Raw genomic sequence first — 27,337 nt, 5'->3', positions numbered from 1 at the left:
GGTTAGCTAGTTGGCTAGCTAAGTTTGTCTGTCTCTGGAGCAGCAGTTTGCTCTCTCACCAGCAAAGTTGTCTCCTTGCGGCGGGAGTGAGGCGGAGGGACAATTAGACCGAGTGCTACCGCTGGCCACCAGCCACCGGCCCACTGTTGGGCTCATTCTCTGTAACCAGTGCAACATGAAAGCTCAGTGGAATTAGCAAGCTAGCTAGCAGACTTGCTAGTTAGCTTCTTGCTACTAAAATAGGAATGTTCATTCTACTCTTATTCTATTTCTATGGCTGTAATATTTACTGCCAAACATGAGAGTTGTTTCAACCCTCTCATCCACCCATTAGAAGGAAGCTTATTTCCCAAAACTATCCTTTTAAACTATCCCAAATAAATGCGTCATTTAATTCTAATGTTAACCTTTAGAAAAGTGAGGATCGATTCTTTTTTAAAAACTTTCCTCACAATCCTGTCTGCAAAATTAAGCTGGTCCTCACAAAGATGTAAAAACAAAAGCAAGCGCGTGCGCGCACACACACACACACAGAAGCAGCACTAACCAGCAGCATGAGCCACTGTGTATAAAGTGCTTTTTAATCCAATTCAAATAATGCCATATCAAGTCATAAAAAATCCTGGCAGCAATTTAATAAACCCATCATATCCAGTAATATAAAAGTGACATGACGTAACCTTTACAACTACAGTTCTTAACTGAGACTTGTTATTGTTAATGAATCCCCAGAGGGCTGTTCACCTCAGAGAACAGAGACATGTTGGACCCCTGAGCTGCAGAGGAGTTGGTCAAGGCGAAGGTGAGGCTGCAGTGGTGGGGTCGTCCTGTCACCGAGAGGCGAGACTGAGAGTAAAACAGCTCCTCGCCTGAGTTCAACCTGTGGGTTCCTGACCACGACAAAGTCTGAGAGACACACAGAGAGAATATACAACAGCGGGAGACATGAAACAGGCACCGGGGAATCCAGAATCCTGTCAGATAAGAAGGCAATTAAAGTTACAAGACATTTAAATAAATCACAACCCCCACACAAGCAAACCATTTCTCATGTATACCAACAGAGCAGCTACACAATCTCCATATGTCTTAAAATGTGGGAATGTGGGAAACCGAAACTATAAATCATTGCATGACAAGAAAAGAAGCCGCAAGAAACAAATGTTGCAGCTGTGTGGACTCACGGGCTGCGGGGGGCAGAGGCCCAGGAGCACTGTGTGATCCAAGCGGTCCCTGAAGTTGGTCTGAATCTTCGTTAGGAGTGTGTGTGAAGGACAGGGGGCAGGAGACACTCTGTCTAGGCCGACATTCAGCTGGAGGCTGTGCATTCCCCGATGACCCCTCTTAGAAACACACAAACACAAACATCAGCCATATGTAAACACACACACACACACACACACACACACACACAGAGTCTAAGTCGTAGGAATGATGAGTTTTAGCTTTCAGAGCACCTGGTACTTCATGCCTTGCTTGATGCTCCTGTTGTCCCATCTTAGCTCTGCGTTTTGTGAATACGTGTTTCCCTCCTGACCCACTGATACACAACCTTTGACAGAAGAAACTGACATCTACACAGAGAGAGAGAGAGAGAGAGAGAGAGAGAGAGAGAGAGAAGTCAGGTAATAAAGTTTCAATAAAGGCTTATAATACATAACTAAATGCCACATGAGGCTTTTTTTTGGTCCTTGATGCCAGTATTTTTGAAGTCGGGCTATATGAGCTACTTATCCATAGTCAATGTATCACCGGCCCAATTTGGAAAAACAGGCAAGTGTAGCAGCACCGATCAAAATCAGATTTAGAATCTGAAATACTTTATTGATCCATGTGGGGAAATTGCTTTGTTGAAGTTGTTGCTGTATAAGAATAGAATAGAAAGAAATTCTGTAAATAAAATAAAGGTAAAAAAAAAAAAAAAAGTGCTACACTAAATATACAACAATATATATAAAATGCAAATCTAAAGAAAATAAAGACATATAAAAAATATGACAGTAAAAAAGCCAGCAGCCACCAAAGAGCCACCAGTGTTAACGGATTGGTTAAATGTGATGCATGAGATCTTTGCAATGGAAAAATTTACGTTCACATTAAGACTCAAGAGTCATATATTTGAAAAATGCTGGAAAGGATGAGTTTATTAACCCATATAGAACCAACTTTAGGTAAAAAGTATGAGGTCCCTGCTACACAGTGGATTATTGTATATACATTTGCTTGTACATTGTATTCTTTCTATAATTTTTAATTTGATCTAATTGATCTATTTTTTGGCTTTGTTTTGTGGCATAAGTACTCTGTACAAGCTAAATTAAATTAAAATAAAAGGTTACGTAATAAAGACTCAATAAAGGCTTATTATACACAACTAGACGCCACATATGGGGCATTTTTAACCTGGGTGTACCAACCTGTTGTGTTGAGAACAGAGCACAGGCCTGCCCCCTGCTGGAGTTGCTCTGCCACTGTTTGTTCAGGTTAATGGAGACATTGACAGGGACTGCGCTGCCCCATGACAGATGGGTCTGCATGAACATAAAATATAATAACAGCAATAAAAGTTAAAATCTTTAAATTCAGTTATAAACCCCTAACCAGAAATGGGAATTATGAGCTTCTCTGGCAATAAAATAACAGTGAAGGTAAAAACAATAATGAAAGTTAAATCTTTTAACTCAGTTACAAATCGTTTAGCCAACTTGCATCCTCAAAAATTGATTTTGACGGACACATTTTGCCCTTAAAGATTTGAGTGTCTGTTTTTTGGCAGCACAGTTTATTACAGACTTATTATTGGAGCAGATCAAAACAAAAGCAAAAAAACAACTTACCAAAACGTATGCCATATGCAATACAGTGCATATTCAGTTAAAATGTTTGTTAAAATGAATTAAAAATAATCAAAAGCCAAAAATGTAATCTAACGATTCACAAGGTTTTAATATTTGAGCCTGAAAAACAGCCATTTGCTTGTTTGCGGTGATAGAAATCGAGGTAAAAGATCCTGTTTCATGAGAACATGAGCTGTGTCTAATGTGTCCACTTAACAAAAATGGTGAGACTTATTTCTAGGTTAAATGACTGGCTGAGATAATATATACAGTCAAGGAAAAAATTATTAGACCACCCTTGTTTTCTCCTTGCTTTCTTGTTAATTTGAATGCCTGGTACAACTAAAGGTTTTTTCTTATTGTAAGTCGCTTTGGACAAAAGCGTCTGCTAAATGACATGTAATGTAATGTAAAGGTACATTTGTTTGGACAAAAATAATGACAACAACAAAAATAGCTCATAAGAGTTTAATTTAAGAGCTGATATCTAAACATTTTCCATGGTTATTATCAAGAAAACCATGGAAATTGTCTAGATATCAGCTCTTAAATTAAACTCTTATGAGATATTTTTGTTGTTATCATTGTATTTGTCCAAACAAATGTACCTTTAGTCGTACCAGGCATTAAAATAACAAATAATTGAAGAAAAAGGGTGATCTAATAATTTCTTCCATGACTATATTATAATAGTGAAATGAAGAGGTAAAAGTGTGGCAGCGTACTTGGTGGCTGCTGCGCTGTTCGCTCTGTGAGCTGTGTGACAGCGTGTGAAGAGACATCCGGCTCAGAGTGGAGGAGAACGGCTGTTTCAGCTCCAGTTTGGTCTCGTTTGTCTCCTCTGATCGACTCCACGAGCTCAGAGCTCTGACCTTGACGTGACCAAACCACAGGGAGAAGAGATTAACTTCAAAGGCGAGACATTTCCTCAAAATGTTCATTACATTTTCACTACTGAATTAGAAAAATCTGTCTGCGGTCGGACCTGCTCCAGTCGACTGTGCCTCGTCCAGCCCAGTGAGACGCTGTCCAGCCGGCCGAGTAGGGAACGCTCGAGATTTACCTCCAAACTCGTCCAACGGGGAATGCAGTTAATCTGAACTGGAGTCAGGAACAAGAGAACGACATCATCAGACTGTATTTTTTACCCCTCATGTAGGCTTCTAGTGGGGCAGATAAGCAAACTAAATGAGAGGTTGTTGACCTCAGTATTGCATTTTTCCACTTTTTTTAGTTTAAAGCCTCAATTTGGCTCAATTTTGCAAGGGGGGCTCTGTACCCTACAAGTATATGGGTATTTTTTTCAGGTATAAAAGGTAGAGACTTGGACTTGTTACATGGAATTTTATGATCGTTGGTTCGATATTATCAAGTCAAGCCAATCAAGTAAGTGCTTCTATTCTATTAAAAGATTAAATATGTCTCTTAAAGTAGAATTTTTGCAGAAGGTCTATGTGTAATAAGAACACATAAATAAAACATAATCGATGTTTACCACTTTTCTGCAAAAAAAACAACAACACAAAATTGAAATTTAACAGCCTGAAATGTGTTGCCTTCTGCCTAGTACCAGGGGCCAAATCTGAAATGCCTCCACGTCTGAAATAAAACTTCACGGTCTATAGAAACCATGGAGGAAGTTTCATGCTTTAGTCATAAAATGCACAATACCTTCCATATATGAGCTTATCCGCTCCACTATTCCTGTTAGATGCGACAACCGTGGCTGCATTGTTCTGCAGAGTTGATGTATTGATTGTCAATCAATATGTGCTGTGTGTGAGTCTGAGTGTGTGTTTGTGTGCGTGCATGACTAAATGCGTGTGTGTGCATGTTTGTGTATGTATACATACAGATGTGTATGTGGGGGAGGGAGGGGTGGGTTTTGTCATTTTTATTGTCTGTTTTTATTCTTATTTTTTGTAAAGCACTTTGTGTTGCATTTTTATGTATGAAAAGCGCTATATCAATAAAGTTTGATTTGATTTGATGTGTTTACCCTTCAGAGTCTGGTTCCCCATCTCCAGAGCTGGAGGTGCAGAGTAGAGAGCAGACAGGATCAACTCCTGACTGCCCCACACAGCTCCATGCTGAACCTGGTAGCTCCAGTTCCTGGCCTCGTAAACCGTCCTCACTGCCACAGTCCTGGGGAGAGGCTTCAACTGCAGAACAAAGATGATAACTGAAACATTTAGGAAACATTAGGACGAAAGTGACGGAAGTGAACTTTTATTTGCATAGCACCTTTTAACAACAGGGCAATTCAAAGTGCTTTACACAGACCATTAAAAGCATTAGAAGACATATACAGTAATGGAAAAAATTATTAGACCATTGTTTTCTTCATTTTCTTGTTTATTTGATCAGTGATCTTAATGAGAAAATAAATAAATATATAAAAATAATAATAAAATATAAAGACATAGACTACAAAGCTGCAATGAAATCTCCCCCCTCCAGAAATCCCATAAATGTGCCCCAAATATTTACAAAAGTGATATATTTACCTTTCACAACATACAGTCATGGAAAAACGATTAGACCACCTTTGTTTTCTTTAATTTCTTGTTTGTTTTAATGCCTGGTACAACTAAAGGTGCAATTGTTTGGGCAAATATAATGATAACAACAAAAATAGCTCATAAGAGTTTAATTTAAGAGCTGATATCTAGACATTTTCCATGGTTTTCTTGATAATAACCAATACCTTATTAAGAAAACCACGGACAATGTCTAGATATCAGCTCTTAAATTAAACTCTTATGGGCTATTTTTGTTGTTATCATTATATTTGTCCAAACAAATGTACCTTTAGTTGTACCAGGCATTAAACTGAACAAGAAATTAAAGAAAACAAAGTGAAGGTAAATTAAAAAAAAAATTCTCATTAAGATCACTGATCATATTATGAAGGTTGGAGCATTCTGTGTGTGGGATACAATCTGAGTCCATCTGTGCATGTACGTGTTTGTCACTCCTTATTGTTGTTCCTTTCCTTACCTAAAAGCTATGATGAGCCACTTTTACAAGCTCTAAAAGACTCTTGCAAACCAAATTGCACTGTGTACAGTCAACTACTGTACACTGACTGTTCTACACTGTATACATCTTGTATTTTTTGATAGACCTCATTGTTTATACTGTAAATTATGTTTATACTGCCATATTTATATTTATATGTATACTGATAATTCTGTTTATACTGTGCCATATTGCCATATTGAAACTATTCGCCATATATATATCTTTAATCTGTTCATACCGCCATATCTATACTATTTATACTATTTACATCTTCCAGATTTGCCAAGTCTTTTTCTTGTATAAATGTTTTAACATTTATATTTTATATATTTGACTTATAATTTATATTTCATGTTTATTGCTGTTTACACCGGGGATAAGAGGGAAACACTTTTTTTTTATTTTCTGTTTGTCCTGCACAAATGGCAGCATTGATAAATAAAGTTGACTTGACTTGACTAGAGCAGCATAACATGCCACTAATATATCTATATTTGAAATGTCTTCAAGTGCCTTGAACGTATTTATGTGCCTTGTTCCACTTTGTGTCTTTGTATTGTAATTGAAAAAGAGAATAAAAACATTTCTTAAAAAAAAATGCTATATTCCTAGTGAAGAACCATGTAAGCTGAGGGCTACCTGTGGGTAGGAGTGCTTGAGCTCTACAGCCTGTCTGTATCCACCATCTATAGCTGCTAGTTCTCCCAGCGCCCACAGCCTCCTCCTGCCTGACAACACCTCCACCAAACCTGCCACACTGGACTGAGACTGGTTCAGCTGGAGAGAAGAGGGAGGAGAGATGGCAAAACATGTTGTGACTTGTCATTCCCATAAAATATTTAACTGCTAGAACAAATGCATAGAAACAAACAACACAACAACAGCACAGCACAGATTGTGCAGAGCAGGTTGCTTCAATCTTGTTTTTAAATGATTAACCCTTAAGAACCCAGACCCAGTAATCCTTAAACGGAAAATGATGGGGGATATACCACAGACCAAGTGGACCACATAGAACACATTTCTGTTCAGAAAGATAAATGTATTAAACTGTGGTCCAAGTGGGTTGAATATGTTAATCTGGAACAGACAGAAGTACTCTATGGATGACCCTGTAATGCTAATTTGTACTTTATTATTATTTAATGTTTTATTGGGTCTAATGATTAGAAACTCCCTGGTGGATAATTTCTTTCTCTTTTCTTTTTTTTCTTTCTATTTGCTCTTTTACATATGCTTACCTTTCCCAGTTTGTTCAAAATTCTCAAATGTAATACACATAACTTTCTGTATCTTGTTTGTTGTTTTGTAAACTAAAAAACCTTGATTGTGAGTGGCAGAAATACTATTGTATAGTGTCTGAAAGTAAGCACTGTATTATAATGCTCTCACAAAATAAAAATAAAAATGTAAAAAAAAAAAAAAGTTTAAAAGTTAAAAAAAAAAAAGAACACATTTCTGATGTTTTTAAAACAATATTACCCAAGATGTCAAAGATCTGTGATGTGACATATACGATACATTGGGCGTTTACTGTATTTAATGTTTATGATATTTAATGTCTAAGATATTTCTTGTTTTAATATAAAAAAAACTAGACACATTTTCTGCTTACAGAAACACAAATGTGCCTTTTTCTTTCCATCTCCACAACATTTATCAAAAGTGTGACATTGATAGTGTTGTTAAACAACAAATTATTTTTCAGATTTGTTTTTAAGTAACAAAATAAGAATAAATCAATAATAAATAAAAACAAATAACCATTTGCCTTTTTGTTTGCATCTCCATAACATATATCAAAATTGTGACTTTAATTTGTTCACTTCCCTATTAATGGATAGGAATTGTAAAATGGGTTTAAACTTAGCCTCGTAACTAAAAATAAGCTTTTTGAAATTAGCTACTTTTTCACATTTATGTTTCCAGTCACACACATATTTTGGAGAAGTCCCTTCTTGTCAAAGTCACATGACCACCACACCAGTATGCGTCGCTTAGGATTTAATGAGTTAATGTCAAGCATTAAGCTGAATATGGGAGATTCTAGAACAGTTAAAGTGTTTGTTACACGGGTTCTTATGGGTTAAATAACATAAGAAGAATAAGAACCCACCTGGGAGCGAACATTGAGCTGAGGGGGCAGGTGAACCAACATCCTGGGGATATTGTGGACCACCTTCACCATCAGGTCCTTGCTGGACAAAAGAAAACCTGTCACTTAACCCTCCTGTTATGTTCGTTTCTCAGGAACAGCAAGAATGTTCTTCAGTCAATTTGACCCGGGGCATGTTTAATTATCCAAAAGTGTCAGAAACTAAAAAAATCCCAATTGTTTATATTTAATTAATAACTCCATTACTAACCATTTCAAACAATATTTAGTGCAATAGTCAACTTTACCTCTCACAGATCAGGTTCAATGAGGATAATTCACTCGTTTTTCATTTAAAAAAATGCATGTTAAAACTTTTTTTAAGGAAGATTGGAAAGACCTACATAGAAAAAAAATGGTTTTACATGACACTGATTTTTTGATTTTTAAAAATGTTTTTATTTCTATGAAAAAATACTTTTAACAATTTTTTTTTTTAGACTTTTAAACTTTGAAATGGGTCGATTTGACCCATTTGATAAAAGGTGCATCTCAATAAATTAGAATATCATAGAAAAGTTTATTTATGTCACTAATTAAATTAAAAAAGTGGAAATAACACATTATATAGATCCATTACACACAGAATGAAACATTTCATGTCTAAATGTATTTAATTTCTTCTCATTATAATGATTATGGCTTACATTTAAGGAAGACCTCAAATTCAGTGTCTCAAAAAAATGTTATATTACAAAAGACCAATTTTGAAAAGTATGTTTAATATGGAAATGTTGGCCTCTGAAAAGTATGTCCATCTATATGCACTCAGTACTTGGTTGGGGCTATTAGACATGAACTACTGGAAATGGACTTTTCCATCATATTCTAATATATTGAGATGCACCTGTAACAGGAGGTTTAAAGTGTGTGAGAGTGTGCATGTGTTTGATTGACAGGAGTTTTTCTGATGTGGTTTCTGTGTGTTTGCAGTACCTATGAGGCAGATTGTGACCCTGGACTATGAGAGCCAGTGAGGAGCTGAGTTCAGGGTTCACAGCCATGGAGCACCTCAGCTGTGAGTCTGTGAGTCTCCCCCACGCCTCCACCTGCAGCCACAGCCACACAGATGGTTATCACTGAGTAGCACAGTTATGGCAGTTATGAGTGTTTTATCCCCTTACCTGTAAGGTGGGGCTAGTTTGTCCCTGCACAGTGTGTTTCAGTGTGACTTTGGCCTCCTTGGATCCTCCACGTGCCCCCCAGCCTCCTACGTCCCCCAACACTCGGAGCCTCCAGTCGTGAGAGTGAATGTCTACTGAGGCGCTCCGCAGAGGACCTGCAGAGAATATCAATCCAATCCAATCCACTTTATTTGTATAGCACATTTAAACAACAAAAACGTCTCCAAAGTGCTGTACATAGAATCAACAATAAAACAAACATTTCCATATACCAATCAGCAATAAAATAATAAGTGTATAAATCTAAAATGATGCTATAAATAAAACAATACAATCATACGGATAAACATAGTAAAATAAATAAAAGACGTAGTTAAAAGTAGTAAAATAAATAAAAGACACAGAGGACCACAAAACTCACGCAAAGTTAAAAAGCCAGGGAATAAAAATGGGTCTTAAGACGAGACTTAAATATCAGGCTGCTGTTAACAGTAATCAAATCAAATAGCCTTTATTCTCATTATATAATCATTATATGATAACTATACAACGGAATTGGGAGTGCCACTGCTTAAGGTGCTTAGTTAAAGCAATCATGACAACAAAAGAAACAAGAGTAAAACATTTAACCCTTTATCCGGCGAAGAACTATATTTGGTAACTTCAGTGGATATCATAATGGAGTCCCCATGTCTCTCTGTTTGGTCGTAGAACCACATGGACTTGTACGAGGAGAACTTGACTATGACGGCATGTTAAGGCCAAGTATGAATAAAAATTTACTAGAAAAAAATTTGCAGATTTAAGCGATTTAAAGTGGCAATTCTGCTCGAAAAAAGTTGCAGATTCACAAGATAAAAGTGGGGAAAAAACTACTTTTTTCTCGCAGATTCACCACTTTAAATCTCATAAATCTGCACATTTTTTTCTCGTAGATTTGACACCTTAATCTCGTAAACTTTTTTTCTCAAAATTACCCTCCCCCGGGTCCGTATGTTTCTTTTACACATTCTGGCAGTATGTAATATCCTCCAATATTCTCTAGGGTTGAAATTTGCAAGTATTTCAATGAGTGCCCTATTAAGGGTTAAAAACATTTAAAAATATGGTCGAATACTGAGCTAAAACAAGGACAAAAACAAGGACAAGTGTTGTCATAAATTAATATAACAATAAACAAATGATCGCTGAAAATACTGCAAATGTTATAGACAAGGTAGATAGTGTGTCTTGCACATATTAATCGTATTGTACATATCGGTTTTAGTGCACAATGGGCTTTTAGAATGCAGTTTCTGTATCATGCTTTTTTCTTTTTTCTTAATTTATCCTGTGGGTGTTGAGAGTTTTCACAGCCTCAAATATTAAGAGTGAAAAAAATGAAAATTAAATAATAAATACATAAATTAAAAAGTGTAAATAAATCTAAAAAGAAATAAATGAATAACTACATAAAGAAGTGTAAATATAAAGAGCAAAAATTAAAAAGAATAAACACATGAATAAAAAGATTTACATAAATAAAATAAAAATTTTACAAAATAAAAGCAGAAATACATATTTTACTGCATTTTTCATACTGTATTACTATCATACTTATTATATAGTAATATTGTCGTACTTTTATTATTATTATACTTGTACTTGTACATCATACTAAAAAGCACATTTTATATTTTACACATTTGCTGTACAGCATACCTTATAAATATCCTTTGTTTATATATTTTTATATATCATTACTACATAAAACAACCTATTTAACATGCTAATCCTTTTATCTAATGTGCAATATCTGTGACATATAAAAAACACACCTTTATAAGGTGTATATAATGTATTTATATCTCTTAATTTTTGTTCTTTATTCTTTATTTTTATATCTTTGTAAACCCCTGTATGTATTATGAGCTGCTGTGATGACAAAATTTCCCCACTGTGGGATAAATAATATATAATATAATATCTTATCTTAAATGTGTAAACACAACCACAATTAAAATATAATATAAGAATTATAAGAAATATCAGTTATTTTCAAATTAATAATTATTTTATTTCTTTATATTGTATAGTTTTATTTATTTGATTATTTGATGTACATTACTTTGCTATATATACATTTTTTTTCTATATCATGTAATTTATTTGTATCTATTCCTTCCTATGACTCCATACCATCATGAGAAAACAAAGTGTCTAAACCATTTTTGCAAAGAGACACTGAGAGCCGTTTGTGTTTAAAAATTAAACATCCATGACTTTCACTTTGCGATATGGAAGTGAGGTTTAAAAAACACATGAAGTCAAATAGCGACATCAAGTGGTCAGTTGACAAAACTGCAGTTGAAAGGTCAGATATAAGGCAAAACCTCATGACAATATAGAGCGGGGAAACATATACTTGAAAACAATAATTACGATCGCACTGATTATATGAAATTTGAATGTGTGACATCCAGCTGTTTAAACGATCTGACCTTTGAACTGAGCAGCCAGGCTAGTGTCCAGACTGGGCTGTGTCCCTGTTTGATTAGAAGCTGGTGGCGAGTAGGAGAGCAGCAGGGCCAGACGTCCATCAGCCGAACTCACATTGAGGCCGGAGGCAAGCAGCTTGTGTCCGTCCACAGTGAGCCGAAGCCTGGACTGAAGCTGAGAAAACACCCCCTGGATGGAACACAGACCCTCGGAGAAGCAAATCATCAGAGAGGTGATTTTATTTTTCCATCCAGTCTTTGAAATAAATACATTTTAAATAGATATGAGATATGGGTGCTTTAAAGCAGTCACATGCACTGTGCTACAGGCAGTGTTGGGATGGTAACAATCGAAATGTAATAGGTTAAAGACTAGATACCCTATTAAAATATCTAATCTAATATCTAATAACTAATGTAACTATTTGAATTAAGTCATGTTACCTATTACATTTGATAATTTTTTTTTACTTTTTTCTAACAAATGTGTTATTTTGGTCCATTTGAGTTCATATAGATAACCAAAAAGCTTAAAGAAAACAATTGCTATAGTTAAATAATTTAAAAAAAAAATATTTACAAATACAGTGCTTAACAAATATATAAGACCACCCCTCATAAAAACAAAGAAAAAAAAACAAAAACAAAAGAAAACATAAAAAATCTTTCAAAAGCTTGCTTAAAAGCTAAATTGTTATTGTTATTTATTTGGCAAATAACAAACTGAATTCACCTTTTTATAGGCAGATTTGAGCCGGCTCACTGGGCTTCTGTGAGAAGTAAGACATTAATCATAACAAATTATATATTATTATTATTATCATTATTATTATTATTATTATTATTATTATTATTATATCTAGCATAACTTTCAACTACTAATACTATTTTTTTCTGTTCAGGAATGCAAGTAAATAACTGAAAGTTGACATCTTATTTAAGAAATACTAATGTGCTTTACTATTTTTACTTTCTTTTTCTGTAAAACAGTAAATTTGAAAATGTATGGATACCAATAATAATTACATTTTAGCATTAAAAATATAATTTTGGTTAAAGAGCTTCTACATACTGGTGTATTAACCATTACAGAAACATAAAATGATTTTGGTCATTTCTAATGCTGTTAATTTAGGACAGCTGTGGCATAAACCGGTGGTCTAATACATTTGTTAAGCACTTTGGGTAAAATAATATTCTGGTAGTACATGTACAAATATCTGGGTTCGTACACTTTAGCAGTGGTCAAATTCAAGCATTTTTCTAGGACTTTCGAGGTAAATTTTCAAGCTTTTCCAGTATCTTACACCTGTTGTAAATTGCATGTTTTAGATGAGTACTTTTATACTAAAAGGGGGAGATTTCACTTAACCATACCAACAGCGATGGTGGAACACTTTTAGGAGGAACGGTCTTCATTTCAGATAGGCTACTCATTATTTTTTACATTGAACATGTGATTATCTATAGTCTATAGATGGATATAGTCAGATTGCAAGAGAAATACATTAAGAATTTCAAGCATTTACAAGCTCTTCAAACCATGAAAATACATTTAAATTCAAGCATTTTCAAGGATTTCAAGCACCCGTACGAACCCTCTTTACTATTTTTACTATCTTTTTTCTGTAAAACAGTAAATTTAAAAATGTATGGATACCAATAATAATTACATTTTAGCATTAAAAGTATAATTTCGGCTAAAGAGCTTCTACATACTGGTGTATTAACCACTACAGAAACATAAAAATGATTTTGGTCATTTCTAATGCTGTTAATTTAGGACCGGTGGTCTAATAAATTTGTTAAGCACTTTGGGTAAAATAATATTCTGGTAGTACATGTACAAATATGCTTATGTGTATCCTGTTACCTCTATATTACGTGGCAGTCCTCTCTCCTGTAGCCACGCCCAGCTGTGCCACATGCTTCCTGTCACCTCCTTCATCACTGGGAGACATTTCATCTTAACTGTCACTCCTGCCTTCTGTCCTCCGAACTGGGACTGTAACATCAGAGCCTTCCCCTCAGCAGAACCAAACTCTACCTGCACACACAGTAGAGGTGTGAATTAGCAAAGGCCCTACGATACGATTTTATCCTGATACTTGAGTCACGATACGATATTATTGCAATTTGAGGCATTTTGCAATATGGTGAGTATTGAGATACAATATATTGCAATTTAACGGTTTAACTGTTTTTTTGTCCACACAATTAAATTCAATCAAGAATTGTTTTGTCAAATAAGAGAAAATTCTCAGTCTATTCATCTCACTTCAGTCTTTTTATTTCTCCACAATGAGAGTCAAACCCACAGACTGACCAACAAAGTATTCAGTCAAACTGAACTGAACTGATATCAAACACGTATGGACGACAACAACTGCTTATTTTAAGCTTCACTGCTCTGAATTTTTTTGAATGAAACATAAAAAAGCCTAACTCAACTTTTATTTACCCTTTTTTTTAAATTTTTATTTACTTTGTATTTTATTTATTTAATTTTTATTTTCTGTCTTTGATTTTTGTTGTTTTTTTTTCCGAACGTATATATGTCTGAGTATATTATATATATATATATATAAGTACAATCTTGTTTCTTAAAGTAACCCCCTATATATGTTTTTTTCATACTGAGATATATTAGTTAATATAATTTAAACAACACTTATATGTGATTGTGTACATGTAAATGTGTATAGTGGATGTGTGACTGTAATGTTTTATGTTCAAAATGAGAAAATTAATAAAGAGAGTTGAAAAAAAAAAAAAAAAGCCTAACTCAGCATTATTTTTGACTTTTATATGATACCAGTATCTCCAGGACAGGTACATTTGTTCCCCACCTCACTGTGATATCAACCATCTAAGAGTCTTTTTACACCTTCATCAGCTGTTAGTTTTGATGGTTTCTAACCTGGATGCTGTTGTTCACAGGGACTCCCACTTTCCTCAGATAGTTCACTGAGTGTCTAAAGTGGCTCTTCAAGCTGACTGATTCAGACATCTTTGCCACTGTCATCTCTTGAGTTAGCTGTAAAACATTCAGAGCATCAAATGCAGCAGCTGTTTGGTACGGTTATAAATGTATATACAGTTTATTATTATGGTCCTAGACTTTAGACTTGTGTGACTCAAAAGGGCATTTTATCTCCCAATAAACCATCTTTTTTAGAGTTTTAATGTTGCCTCCTACCTTTTGGCTTCCTGCACTGCTGTGTAGAAGGTAATAGTACGAGCCATTGCCATGACTCCCAGAATTAACTGTCACTGCAGCACTTACAGGGAGCCCCAGCTTCTTCAACAGGGGCACAGAGAGGTTCAAATTGAGCGATGCTTCATTTTTATCCTGAGAAACAAACAGCACTGAATTATCATCATCATCAAATCATTCGTCTCTGAAATAGATCCTTTTAGGGACATGGATGGATTACTGATCAGGCCTTCACCTTCTGGCCTTAACCTGCAAAATGTAATTTAAAGACACACAATCTGACCACAAGAGATGCATAGTAACCACAGAGAGACACAAAAAGACACAGAATGACTATGAAGAGACACCAAACAACCACAAACAGGAACAAAATGACTCCGAAGGGACAGAAAATGGCTAAACAGAGACAACAAAACAACAACCAAGTGTCTGTGTGTTTTGCTGCTATGCAACAGATGGTAAAGCCTTTTGCATGTCTGTGCCCAGGGGATCTTTGTCTCATAATCCATCCATGATTAGGGCTACATCTTCGTATTGCAAGATAAAATGTAAATTTAATTGGATTTTAAATGCATTTTTTAATATAAAAATCTAGTTTGAATGTATTTGCACACCTTTGTTTTCTTTAGAGCCACTGAAGCCTGTAACTCTGTGTCATCTATTGCCATGGACATCTGAGATTCTGCAAGATTTGGGGAGACAACCAGCAAAGCGGATGAGTGCATCCTGTCCGGACTGCCCCACTCCTGCAGACACAATAAGAAAGTGATATAGTGCAGTTATTATTGATTCAGCAAGCAGGCAGATGATTATGTGGTCTGTTCCCTCTACCTGAATCATTGAGCAGTTGTTGTGATACACCAGCAGCCCCTGCAGGCCAGGCTGTGACATCACAGCTCCCCTGGCTCCGACAGCACACTCCTCCATCTGAATGATGGCTTCGGTGTCATATCGCTGTTTTCCGGCCCTGCAGACGACTCTCAGTGTGCTTCGCTGTGGTAAATCTTTGAGAGCAGGGAGGTTGTGACTGAGCTCACCCTCGACACTCAGCTCTGGCCAGCCCCTTGCATTCAGCCTCAGGAAACCCCTTTTGCCCTCCAGATCGGTGTCTACTGTCGCTGTCCAGGTACCCTGAGGGTCCTGCCACACTGAGCCATTCAAATGAGCCTAGAAAGGACAGAAGAACTATGCAATTATGAATGTTAGTGGTAGCAAATTAAACTACACTCACCAATGCAGCCAGCCACCAGCCTGCTGTTCCTGTTTGTGTTTATGTTTATTTATTTTTGCACAGTTAGAAATCTATCCATAAAAGCAAGAAGCGTCTTTGTCTGTGTGTGTGTATGTGTGTCTACGGCATATCTTGCTGACCGTTAGTCAGACTGACCTAAGATTTCGTATGTGACTTGCACATGGCATGAAGGTGTGCATCCTCGATTTTTGAATTAATAAAAATATCATTAATCTTGGAGGATGAAGATCTAAAGATGGACACGTTGGATAAGAGTGAACCTGAGAATTTAAATAAGTCTTAAAGTGCTCTGGAAAGTTTTCATGATCTGAATATATACCTTATAAATAAAAACACTTTTGAGAGATATTGAGGTCATGAACAGTAGTATCTGAAGTTTCTGAAAAAGAGGTACATGCGCATTCCTGCTGGAATATCTGCTCTAGTTTATTTTTCTATGACAAAAACCTACAGTACCTGTAACATCGGGCACTCTGACTCCAGAGTCCAGAGCCACTGTGATCTTCCTTTGGCCTCTACGTCCCTATTGGCTCTAAGGAAACATGTCCCCGCCTTAATGAACAGGGCCCCGGGCTGCTCGGGACCTCCAGGAGCAGCCGTCTCTATGCTGATCATCTGGGGCACACCTCGGCTTCTCAGCCCAACAAAGGAGTGTGTGAGGGTCCCAGAGAGACGTGGAGGCCTGCAGGACTGACTCAGCTGCAGGGAGAGGTCCTGGTTGTCCGCCCTCAGAGATGTGGCCATGGTGAGCTGGCAGGGGACGACTGACAGGAGGCCCCGAAGAGCCAGGGACACTGGGAGGACCGTTCCCTGCAGCACAGACATATGTGGAGGATGTTAGTCTGTGTTTAGAGGAGAGCTGACTGTGTCTCTCTACAATGGTAGCAAGTAGGGATGGACTTTTGGAAGAAACCTGCCAACTCCAGCATATATAACGTTAACGATCAATTACTCGATTAACCACTATGTTTTTATACATACTCCAGTATAATAAAAACATGCATACATAGGCAAAATAAAAGACGTTATAACAACAGAAGATGAATACACAGTACTATGCAAAAGCATGTTTTGAAAACGGACGCTTTTATTTTGGAAATGGACGTTTTTACGGCCGCAGAACTGAACACTTGGCCGTGTTTCAGTTCAGTGATACTGATACACAGTCAGGGATCAAATTAAAAAATACACAGATCGATTAAAAATTCCACGTGATCGACCAAATTCTTAACAGCTATTAATCGTTAATCCATTAATTGTTCCCATCCCTTGTAGCAAGTCATAATAATCTAGCAGCTGTATTGTGTTAATCTGCTCTGCTGCTATAACAAATAAACTGCAGCTTGCCCTTCTAATGAGCTGGAAAGTGTATTTCAAAGGAAACTGTGTTATCGTGGACATGGGTGAATCATGTATGAAACTGCATATCTTCTAACTGTGATGAAAGAAATGAAAATGTATGCATGTGTCACAGTAAGAGGTTGCAGTAATATTTACAACTTAAACATGTCAGTTTATTCAGGTTTGCACAAGCAGCATTACACAGAGCTGATTGATTGTCTGACCTGTAGAGCAGGACAGAAGTTGGTCACATTCACAGCGTAGGAAGACTCCTCCTCCTCATTCTCCTCCTCGTCTGTCTGTGAAGCGTCCGTTTTCCCCAAATGACCCCTGAAATAACAACTTCCCAGCTCCAGGCCAACCTCCACACCGGGCAGATGTGCAGATGAGACATTTAGAATTAATGCTCCGTGGGCAGGAACTCCCAGCATCTGCATGGCCTCTACAGAGTGCTGCACTGATGCTCTCAGACTGAGGTGGGGGTGACAGGTTAAATGCAGATTGATGGTGCCTTTGTGTTCCCCGTCAGCCTGGAGAACGGTACTGAGGTTAGTGGAGCAGCCGGAGCGGCTGATGGAGATGTTGGCTGAAGTCTGCGACGGCAGGAGAGACTGTAGAGGAAATATTAAAAGGGAAAGATTAGAACCGGGACAAAACAAATAGATATGGGTGCTTTAAAGCAGACACATGCACAGTGCTAAAGGCAGTGTTGGGATGGTAACTTTTGAAATGTAATAGGTTACAGGCTAGATACCCTATTAAAATATCTAATCTAATAACTAATGTAACTATTTGAATTAAGTCATGTTACCGAATACATTTGATTATTTTTTAAACTTTTTTCTAACAAATGTGTTATTTTGGTCCATTTGAATTCGTATAGATAACCAAAAAGCTTAAAGAAAACAATTGCTATTGTTAAATGTTTTTTTTTTTTTTTTTTTAGTTATTTAAACATACAGTGCTTAGCAAATATATTAGACCATCCATCATAAATACAAGAAAACATAAAAAATCTTTCAAAAGCTTGGTTAAAACTAAAATGTGATGTTATTTATTTGGCAAATAACAAACTGAATTCACCTTTTTATAGCCAGATTAAACTAAAGTTACATTTGTTTGGACAAATATGATGATAACAAGAAAAACAACTCATAAGAGTTAATTTAAGAGCTGGTAGCAAACCATTTTCCATGGTTTTCTGGAAAATGATTTTGGTTATTATCAAGAAAACCATGGAAAATGGGTAGAGGTCAGCTCTTAAATTAAACTCTTATGAGCTATCCTTGTTGTTATCATTATATTTGTCCAAACAAATAGCTAAAGTAACTTTAGTTGTGCCAGACATTAAAATGAACAAGAAAGTGAAGAAACCAAGGGTGGTCTAATCATTGTCGATGATCATGGTAATCAATCAATGATGATGGTGCAAACATTCATATGAGGAACATGAATGTTGGCATCAAAATTCATGCCAATCCCTCAAATAGTTGTTGAGATGTTTCAGTCTCTTTGGTCCTTCACTCATGCATTGTTGTTGTTATGTGCAACTTGTACTGTAACAGAAAGACAAGAGTCATCTCCAAAGATGAAGATGTTTCTTTTGCTTTCCTTCTGTTGGGAAACAAGTTTTCTGTCACTTGTTCTTGTTTCCTCTCTAACCTTCAGTAAGACACATCTCTGATGAATAAAAAGGTCCCAGCTGCTCCTCCTGTCTCCTCCTCCCCTGTGTTGATCGGCCAGGAGACGCATGCAGCACAGATTGCTTTTCACCTCCACTTCAGCTCGACCTGCCTTGTTTGACATGTTTACAGTGAGCTCCCGTGGTGTACCAGTGGTGGTCAGGTTTTGCTGAATCGTGACTCCCAAGGCGGCGGATCTCTCCCAGGCAGCAGTGGCGTGGATCAGAGCGGAGCGGCCATTGAAAGACACCCGACCGCTTCCAGAGAGGGAGGTGTCGCTGAGCTCACCTGAGCCCTGGAGGTCGACTTTGTTTGGGATGATGGAGGTGAGAGAGGCCCAGTGGTGCTGGAGGGTCCAGCCTACTTCAGCTCTCTTTTGGCCCTTCAGCAGGACAGACAAGAGGCACTGACACGAGTCCTGCTCATTCTCTAAACCCAAAGAACCTCTGAGTCCATCTGTCCCTGCTTGTCCATGTGCTGTTAGAGAGATCTTATGTAGTGTGCCCCCCTCAACTCTTCTAACCTGCACCCACGTCAGCCTCCCCACCCCTTTACATCGCACAGACACCAACAGTCTGGAGGTGACTGAGTCCCATTCTGCACTGACATCACCCCAGATGTGACACCAGCTCTCCAGCCTGACCCGCCCCGTCACATCAGCCTTGTGCGTAACGCTGCCTGTCCCCAACTCAACATGCCCATGCCAGCCATACAGCCCGGGCCTCTCCAATCGCAGTCCCACACTTAAGTCCATTCCCCAAGGGCCGACAGCCAGCCCGATTCCCAGGGCCCACCGCTGAGGCCCGGGCCGGAGCAGGAGCCTGAGACTGGACTTAGTCGGCACACCTAGATACGTCAGCAGCAGCGTGGATGAATGAGTGAGGTTAGCTCGGAGCTCTTTTTGCCCGTTGGAGCTGTAACAGCCTTTAGCTTGAGCGCTGAGGCTCGAGTGAGCGAGCGCCAGGCCGAAGCAGAGCCTGCTGTGTGGTCTATAGGAGCGAAAGACTCGTACCTCCACAGGGCGACCCGCCACGTTTCCTGAGCAGTGGGCTGAGAGCCGGTCCGCGGTGGCGTCCCCTGTGCAGTTCATCTGTGAAAACAAAAACCCCTGTTGGCAAAGTTTGTTTTCCAAAGAAGAAACTGAAGGAGGAGACGGAAGAATTTTTGAGGAATTACTGAACTTTAGACCAGCCACATCAGATTTTGTGGTACACCAACATGCTACTCTGAGTCCTTAGTGGTTCATCTGATACTATGATCATCAGGGGCAGATTATGAGACAATGGGCCTCTGGGCACAGACATGTAAAAGGCCCCACCAACTCTCTTTATAATACAACTTTTTAATATATTTGTTTCTCTTCTTGTCATTCTGTGTCCGTGTAGTCATTTTGAGTCTCTTTCTAGTGGCTTTGCTTCTCATCACTTTGTTTGGTTTCTTAACAGTATATTTGTGGCTCTTGGTAGCTGTTTTATGTTACTTTGTGGTCATTTTGAGTCTAGCCATGCCTGCTGCGGGTCCCTTTTAATTTCACTGCAAAAAGGGGTGTCTAAAAACAAGATAAAAACACAAAATCTGAGGGAAATTATCTTGCTGCATGGACAGATAATTTCACTTGGCAAGATTTCTTGGATTAAGATTGTTAAATCTAGAAATAAGCACGTTGAACACTTAAGTTAAAGAAATTAACTCTTAAAACAAGATAAATTATCTAACACTTCTAAATCTAAGTTTTTTTAAAATCTTGGTAAGAACCAAATAACTTGCAGTGTACATCTTTCAGGTGGCCCCTGACACTAGCCCATTCAGTATCATGTGATCATCATGTGCTACTAACTGTACATGCTGGAAAAGTAGGTCAGCTTCTTTGAGGGACTATTTTGGAAAATGTGCTTTCTGGCATGAAAAGACTGATACCACTCATGTCTGTATAATAAACATGAAGCTAGAGGCCAGAGCCAGAAGCCAGAGGTATTTAACTCCCAGTTCAATTAAATTAATGTGCGTTTATCATGTAAATTTTACCTGTAACAAAGTGGGTATAACTCCTTCTAGCAGCTTCATCTGTTGCCACAGAGACAGTGTAAATATGGCTGCACTGTTTCTGGCTCCAACATTAAAAAGGATGTCCACCGTCCTCTCGTCTCCCATGAGAAGGACCAAGCTGGTGTCTAGGCCTTCTGTTTCTAACTAAGAGTGGGCAGAAAAACAAAGAAATACAGGAAAATATTCACATATTCACATAAGATAACGCACTTTCACTATTCGATTACGAAAGGGAGATAAATATTTGAAAAAATTGGACTGTTACAACCATGTAGATCTATAATATATATATATATATATATATATATATATATATATATATATATATATATATATATATATATATATATATATTATATATATATATATATATATATATATATATATATATATATATGGTTTCTACTAAACCCCAGGGGGTAAATGACCTGTACCTGTACTTTTTCTTTTGGCTTATCCTTATTTTGTACAGTCACGGAAATAAGATTAGACCAGCCTTATTTTCTTCAATTTCTTGTTGATTTTATTGCCTGGTAAAAAAAAAAGGTACATTTGTTTGGACAAATATAATGATAAGAACAAAAATAGCTGATAAGAGTTTCATTAAAGAGCTGATATCTAGACATTTTCAATGGTTTCCTTGACAATGATGGTTATTGTTATTAAAGAAAACCATGGAAGATGGCTAGATACTGTATAAGCTCTTAAATTAAACTCTTATGAGCTATTTTTGTTGTTATCATTTTATTTGTACAAACAAATGTACCTTTAGTTGTACCAGGATTAAAATGAACAAGAAAGTGAAGAAAAAGGGTGGTCTAATATTTTTTTCCATGACTGTATATGTAAATATTTCAGACCTCACCCTTTCTATGTTCACATAAAAGCAAAAAAATAAAAATATTTAAAAAAAAAAAAAAAAAAAAAGATAACACACTCATCCAAAGTTTGTTTTTCTAAATATGAACTTTTTAGTGATTAAAAAAAAAAAGAAATGTAGTCCTGCACCTGGTAATGTGCTTTGGCCTGTATTAAGCTTGAGATGCCTCTTCTCAGCAGGGCTTGGACTTGATGCTGCAGCCTGGAGGAGAACTCCCATCTAACCTGGTCCGCCTTTCCTCCGTTAAACTCCGCTTTTAGATGTTCTGGTCCAGCCTGCAGCTCTGTAACCACTGACAGTCGGCCGCCATCCTGAGCCCACCTCACCTGGCCATAACTGCTGGCAGGAACACCTGTAATCCAAAGGACACACTGAGATCCAAGGAGAGATTATAATGTATAAAATAAGAATTACAGTCATGGAAAAAAATATTAGACCATTTTTTTCTTCATTTTCTTGTTCTTTTTAATGCCTGGTACAACTAAAGATACATTTGTTTTCCATTTTGGCTAAATGTCTAGATATCAGCTCTTAAATTAAACTCTTATGAGCTATTTTTTGTTATTATCATTATATTTGTCCAAACAAATGTACCTTTACTTGTACCAGGCATTAAAATGAATAAGAAACTGAAGAAATCAAGGGTGGTCTAATAATTTTTTCCATGACTGTATGTTTTGTATAAAGTAATGACTTACCTGCAGCACTGAGCAGGTGAAAGGAGTGAGACAGACTGCTGTAGACCTCACCAGTCCCACCATCCCCCAGTCTGCGGCTCGCATTCACACACAAATGCTCCGCCCCCGACCAAACACACAGCCAATCATGGGCCAGTTTCTTTCCCATCATGCCTTCATCTTCTCCTCTGTCTCTGGTATCCTCCTGATGTCTCAGCTCCACACTGTACAAGGTCTCCATCACTCTGACTCTCAGCTGTCCTACAGTCATATTAAGTAAGTCAATGATTCCCACTACTCATGTTTACATGTTTTCATGGAAAGGACTAAACCATAGATTTTAATATCAAGTAGGGATGGGAATAATTCATAGATTATCGATTAATGGTCGTTAAGAATTTGGTCGATCATTTGGAATTGTTAATCGATAGGTGTATTTTTTTATTTTAATTTTAACTCTGACTATGTATCAGTACTCACTGAACAGAAACACGGCCGAGCGTTCAGTTCTGCAGCCGTACGTCAATAAGCCAATGAGCTTCGAATTAAGTTGGATAAAGCTACAGTTTGCAAACTGAAAGTTGCAATAACAATTATAAAATACACAGAAATACAAGAGTGTTCATTTGAGCAAAACTAGCTTACTGTATCAAACCTTGCTAGCATTAATAACTAGGTTTAACTTTATCCGAAACGTATTTAAACACAAAACACACTTAAATATGCAAGATTACTGTGAAAACTAACCTCATGCCTCAGGGGCTAAAACATAAAAATTGAACTCCTTGACGTTATCTTTACAGGATAATCACATTTGAGCTTTACGATCTACAGGAAGTCTCTTTTCGTCCTTTCAAAATAAAAGTGGCCATTATCAAAACAGGCTTTTGCATACTACTATATATATATATATATATGTATATATATAGTAGTATGCAAAAGCCTGTTTTGATAATCGAGTAATTGATCGTTAACGTTATGGATGCTCCAGTTGGCAGGTTTCTTCTAAACACCCATCCCTAATATCAAGCTACTACAATTAGTCTTTTCAGATGGCACTCTACCTTCAACAAGGGTGTCAGACCGTCCCAGCGTCCCGTCCAGTCCCAGGACCGGAGGCAAAATAGCAAGGCAGGTCATGGAGTGCCTCAGGTCCCCAGACACAGCCAGCTGGAGACCTCTGGTGTCTTTCAGAGAGCCTTTGACCTGAGCCAGCAGAGCCTCACGCCCCTGAGTGTAGGAGCCATGTAGAGACACGCTGGAGGAGACAGGGCACATTCATTCAATGAAGTCCATAAAAAGACATTAAAAATTGTTTATAACATGATAGATAGACAGACAGACAGACAGACAGACAGACAGACAGACAGACAGACAGACAGACAGATAGATAGATAGATAGATAGATAGATAGATAGATAGATAGATAGATAGATAGATAGATAGATAGATAGATAGATAGATAGATAGACAGACAGACAGACAGACAGACAGACAGACAGACAGACAGACAGATAGATAGATAGATAGATAGATAGATAGATAGATAGATAGATAGATAGATAGATAGATAGACTTAAACGTAACCTATAAATAATTAACCTATGATAAATCTAAATTTACATAAACATTTTGGCTAATTATTAAACATTTGCAGAGGACTTTAATTGGGAAATTGAACACTGCAGGAATTTAAATAATGTGCAGATAAATTAAACATTTGCAAAGATGACCAAATATGATATATGATTGAACTGCATATCTGATAACAAAATGATGCATTTAGACAGTTTGATAAAACACACACCTGTCTGACGACAGGTTGGCCGCCATGTTTACATGCAGGTCGGTGGCAGATGGCAGCAGGCTCTGAGATGCGTTCACTGTCAGTCCCACGGCTCTGTGTCCCCTCTGGTAGGAGTGGGACATCTGAGCGTCCAGCTTCACCCTGTCCTTCCCATCAGCCCTCACATGTACTGAGCTACTTCCTGTACCAGGAACTGCAAAAATGTCTGCAGTGGCCTTTACCTTAATATAAAAAAAAAGCAAAATTGAGAAGCAGTGGTGGAATATAATAATGCTGATAAGTTTGTACTTTTACTTAAGTAAGTTTTGAATACAGGACTTTTACTTGTAGTGGAGTCATTTCACACTGTTGAGAAGATAGCTTGAGAAGATTTTACTATTTAAGGACAGGTGAATGAAATTATTGGACAAAACACAGAAGCAGCCCACCTCTAATGTCTTGGGAATCTTTGATTTGAATGGATGGCTAAGCGAGGAATAAAGGCCGAGTCTTCCCGACGTTCCATTGAGCTGAACAGAAACCTAAAGAAAAAAAAAAAATCATCAGAAATGCTAAACGAACAATAATTAAAAAGCTGAGCTGGTTTTACTCACTTGGCACTCCTGTCGCTCTATTCTCAGTTTCCCTCTGGCCTGATAATCAAACTCGCTGTTGTTTTTGGGGTTCCAATGTATGTTTCCTTCCACTATAGCGGAGGCGGGGAGCTGCAGCTGTAACAGTAATAACAGTGAACTGGTCACACGTTTGGCCTTTTCTACTGTAAACTATACTGTACGCTGTTGGAGCTGGACTTAACATCACATGTTACAAGGCTGACTGTAATCACCATACATCATTCAAATCAGCACTTGGCAATTTTGAGCAGCCAGGTCGGTTTACCTGGAGCTGATGGGTGAAGTTGGCTCTGACTTTTATCGCTTTGTGACTTGAGTGCAATGGGTTCAACTGAACTTGACCGAAGAAAGTAAGTCTCTCCTTGCTTCCAACACGTAACCGGCCTCGTAGGTCTTTCTGGGTCTGAAAAGGAGTTTTCCAATTTTAAAACGTACAGTCATGGAAATATTAGACCATCCTTTTTTTTCTTCAATTTCTTGTTCATTTTAATGCCTGGTACAACTAAAGTTACATTTGTTTGGACAAATATAATGATCACAACAATAATAGTCTGTGAAAGTTTAATTTAAGAACTGATAATCTAGACATTTTCCATGTTTTTTTTTTATAATAACCAAAATCATTACCAAGAAAACCATGGAATATGTCTAGATATCAGCTCTTAAATCTAATGTTTTGTGTCACTTTATACATATTTTTCTGTAATTCACTTTAATTGTTTAACTGTAGTTTAACTGTAATTGCAGTTTACATGTTTACCTGGTTGCTGGTGATGGTCACACAGATTTCCGAGTCTGATGGAATAGTGTCGGAGCTGAAAGGATGGACAAGTGCAGAACAAACCTAAATATGGAGGAGAGACACAAAAAATGAAAATCTCTGAATACAGTAATTAAAACACTCCTTCACTTTCTGTTTAAGTATCATGTGTTGAGGGAACAAATCGACTCACACCAAACTTACAAAAGGGCTCGGCGGGCGGTAGCCGAGGGTGAGCGTGTGGATGGCCTCCCTGTTGCCGTGGAAACCAGCTTTGGACTCCAGGATGTAGAGACCTTTGAGGAGGTCGACGGTGAAAGTCTCCCGCAGGAGGAGAGTCTGAGGAAAGGTCTGGAAGGGCTGTCTGTGCGAGATGATGTCGCTGTTAAAGTCACAAACCATCTTAAAATACATCAATTCTACTGAATTCACTCAGATTGAGGCACAGACCTGAACTGGAGCATGGCTGTTTTCTGATACATCTTCTTGTCCCTCCTCAGCTCCTCTACGACTCCCTCAAACTCCAGCTCTGTGGACGGACTCTTTGGCTTCGAGAAGGTCATCTTCAGTATCGCTTGCCTCTTTTTCAAATTCTAAAAGAAGTTAGAGGAAGTTAGTCATTTAAAAAGTGTTAAAAACATTCTTCTTCCAACACAAACCAGTGTTGGAAGAAGTATTCAGGCCCTTTACTTAAGTAAAAGTACTAATACCACACTGTGAAATTACTCCAATACAAGTAAAAGTCCTGCATTGAAAACTTACTGGTATAAAAGTACAAAAGTATCAGCATCAAAATGTACGTAAAGTATCAAAAGTAAAAGTACTCATTATGCAGAACTGACCCACTCAGATTCCAGGACTTATTTTAAAATATTTTTAGATTATTTGGACTGACGATTTATGTAAGCAGCGTTTTAATTTTGCAAAGATATGGCTCCTTTTAACTACTTAATACACTGTTATGAGGTTTAATGAAAAAAATGTCTAATTGATTATGTTTTATGTTGAATTTATGTTGTTTTTCACACTGTGAAATTACTCCACTACAAGTAAAAGTCCTGCATTCAAAACTTACTCAAGTAAAAGTACAAAAGTATCAACATAAAAATGTACTGAAAGCATCGAAAGTAAAAGTACTCACTCAGATTGTTAGAAATATTCTAAATATATTATTTGATTATTTATATTGATGCATTTATGAAAGCAGTGTTTTAATTTTGTAAATTAAATTTAGAATTAGATAATAAATCTAATTCTATCTACTGTTTATATACTGCTATGATATTTAATAATAAAAAAAAAAATGTCAAGTCACTTTAAATTGATCATGTTTTTTATGTTAAATCTCGACTTGAAAAGTAACTAAAGCTATCAGCTAAATGTAGTGGAGTAAAAAGTACAATATTTGCCTCAAAATGTAATGAAGTAGGAGTATAAAGTAATA

The 27,337-nt window shown here is 37.2% G+C and overlaps 2 protein-coding genes across 2 annotated transcripts; both read right to left on the bottom strand.

Moving 5' to 3' along the window:
• Positions 1-717: 717 nt before the first annotated feature.
• Positions 718-22,881, bottom strand: LOC131980237 (uncharacterized). The gene is made up of 22 exons (XM_059344448.1): positions 22,734-22,881; positions 22,164-22,387; positions 21,135-21,299; positions 20,122-20,199; positions 17,652-18,038; positions 16,543-16,896; positions 15,666-16,001; positions 15,449-15,580; positions 14,817-14,969; positions 14,538-14,654; positions 13,491-13,664; positions 11,621-11,825; positions 9,141-9,295; positions 8,953-9,065; positions 7,978-8,059; positions 6,501-6,638; positions 4,837-4,999; positions 3,823-3,938; positions 3,563-3,709; positions 2,418-2,531; positions 1,185-1,343; positions 718-906 (listed from the first exon to the last, which is right to left on the bottom strand). Exons 1-22 carry the CDS (start codon positions 22,879-22,881, stop codon positions 718-720), a joined length of 3,849 nt encoding a protein of 1,282 aa, XP_059200431.1.
• LOC131981085 (uncharacterized) lies at positions 22,869-26,477 on the bottom strand. The gene is made up of 9 exons (XM_059345384.1): positions 26,344-26,477; positions 26,098-26,257; positions 25,894-25,977; positions 25,399-25,536; positions 25,113-25,229; positions 24,948-25,040; positions 24,520-24,740; positions 23,777-23,970; positions 22,869-22,968 (listed from the first exon to the last, which is right to left on the bottom strand). The coding sequence occupies exons 1-9, from the start codon at positions 26,454-26,456 to the stop codon at positions 22,889-22,891; spliced, it is 1,200 nt and encodes a 399-aa protein (XP_059201367.1). The 5' UTR covers positions 26,457-26,477; the 3' UTR covers positions 22,869-22,888.
• Between the last annotated feature and the right edge of the window lie 860 nt (positions 26,478-27,337).

Source organism: Centropristis striata, chromosome 11, assembly GCF_030273125.1.
Source record: "Centropristis striata isolate RG_2023a ecotype Rhode Island chromosome 11, C.striata_1.0, whole genome shotgun sequence".
Lineage (NCBI taxonomy): Eukaryota > Metazoa > Chordata > Actinopteri > Perciformes > Serranidae > Centropristis > Centropristis striata.
This window is presented reverse-complemented; position numbering and strand designations above follow the sequence as displayed.

Excerpts from the sequence above, each read along its gene's own strand:
- LOC131981085 (XM_059345384.1), bottom strand. The coding sequence starts at position 26,456 with ATGACCTTCTCGAAGCCAAAGAGTCCGTCCACAGAGCTGGAGTTTGAG. Across the intron at positions 26,258-26,343 it reads ACAGCCATGCTCCAGTTCAG|ACAGCCCTTCCAGACCTTTC; the intron begins GTCTGTGCCTCA and ends CATCTCGCACAG. Across the intron at positions 23,971-24,519 it reads GCCAACCTGTCGTCAGACAG|CGTGTCTCTACATGGCTCCT; the intron begins GTGTGTGTTTTA and ends TGTCTCCTCCAG.
- LOC131980237 (XM_059344448.1), bottom strand. The coding sequence starts at position 22,881 with ATGGGAAAGAAACTGGCCCATGATTGGCTGTGTGTTTGGTCGGGGGCG. Across the intron at positions 22,388-22,733 it reads TCACCTGCTCAGTGCTGCAG|GTGTTCCTGCCAGCAGTTAT; the intron begins GTAAGTCATTAC and ends TTTGGATTACAG. Across the intron at positions 1,344-2,417 it reads CTCTGTTCTCAACACAACAG|AGGGGTCATCGGGGAATGCA; the intron begins GTTGGTACACCC and ends TGTGTTTCTAAG.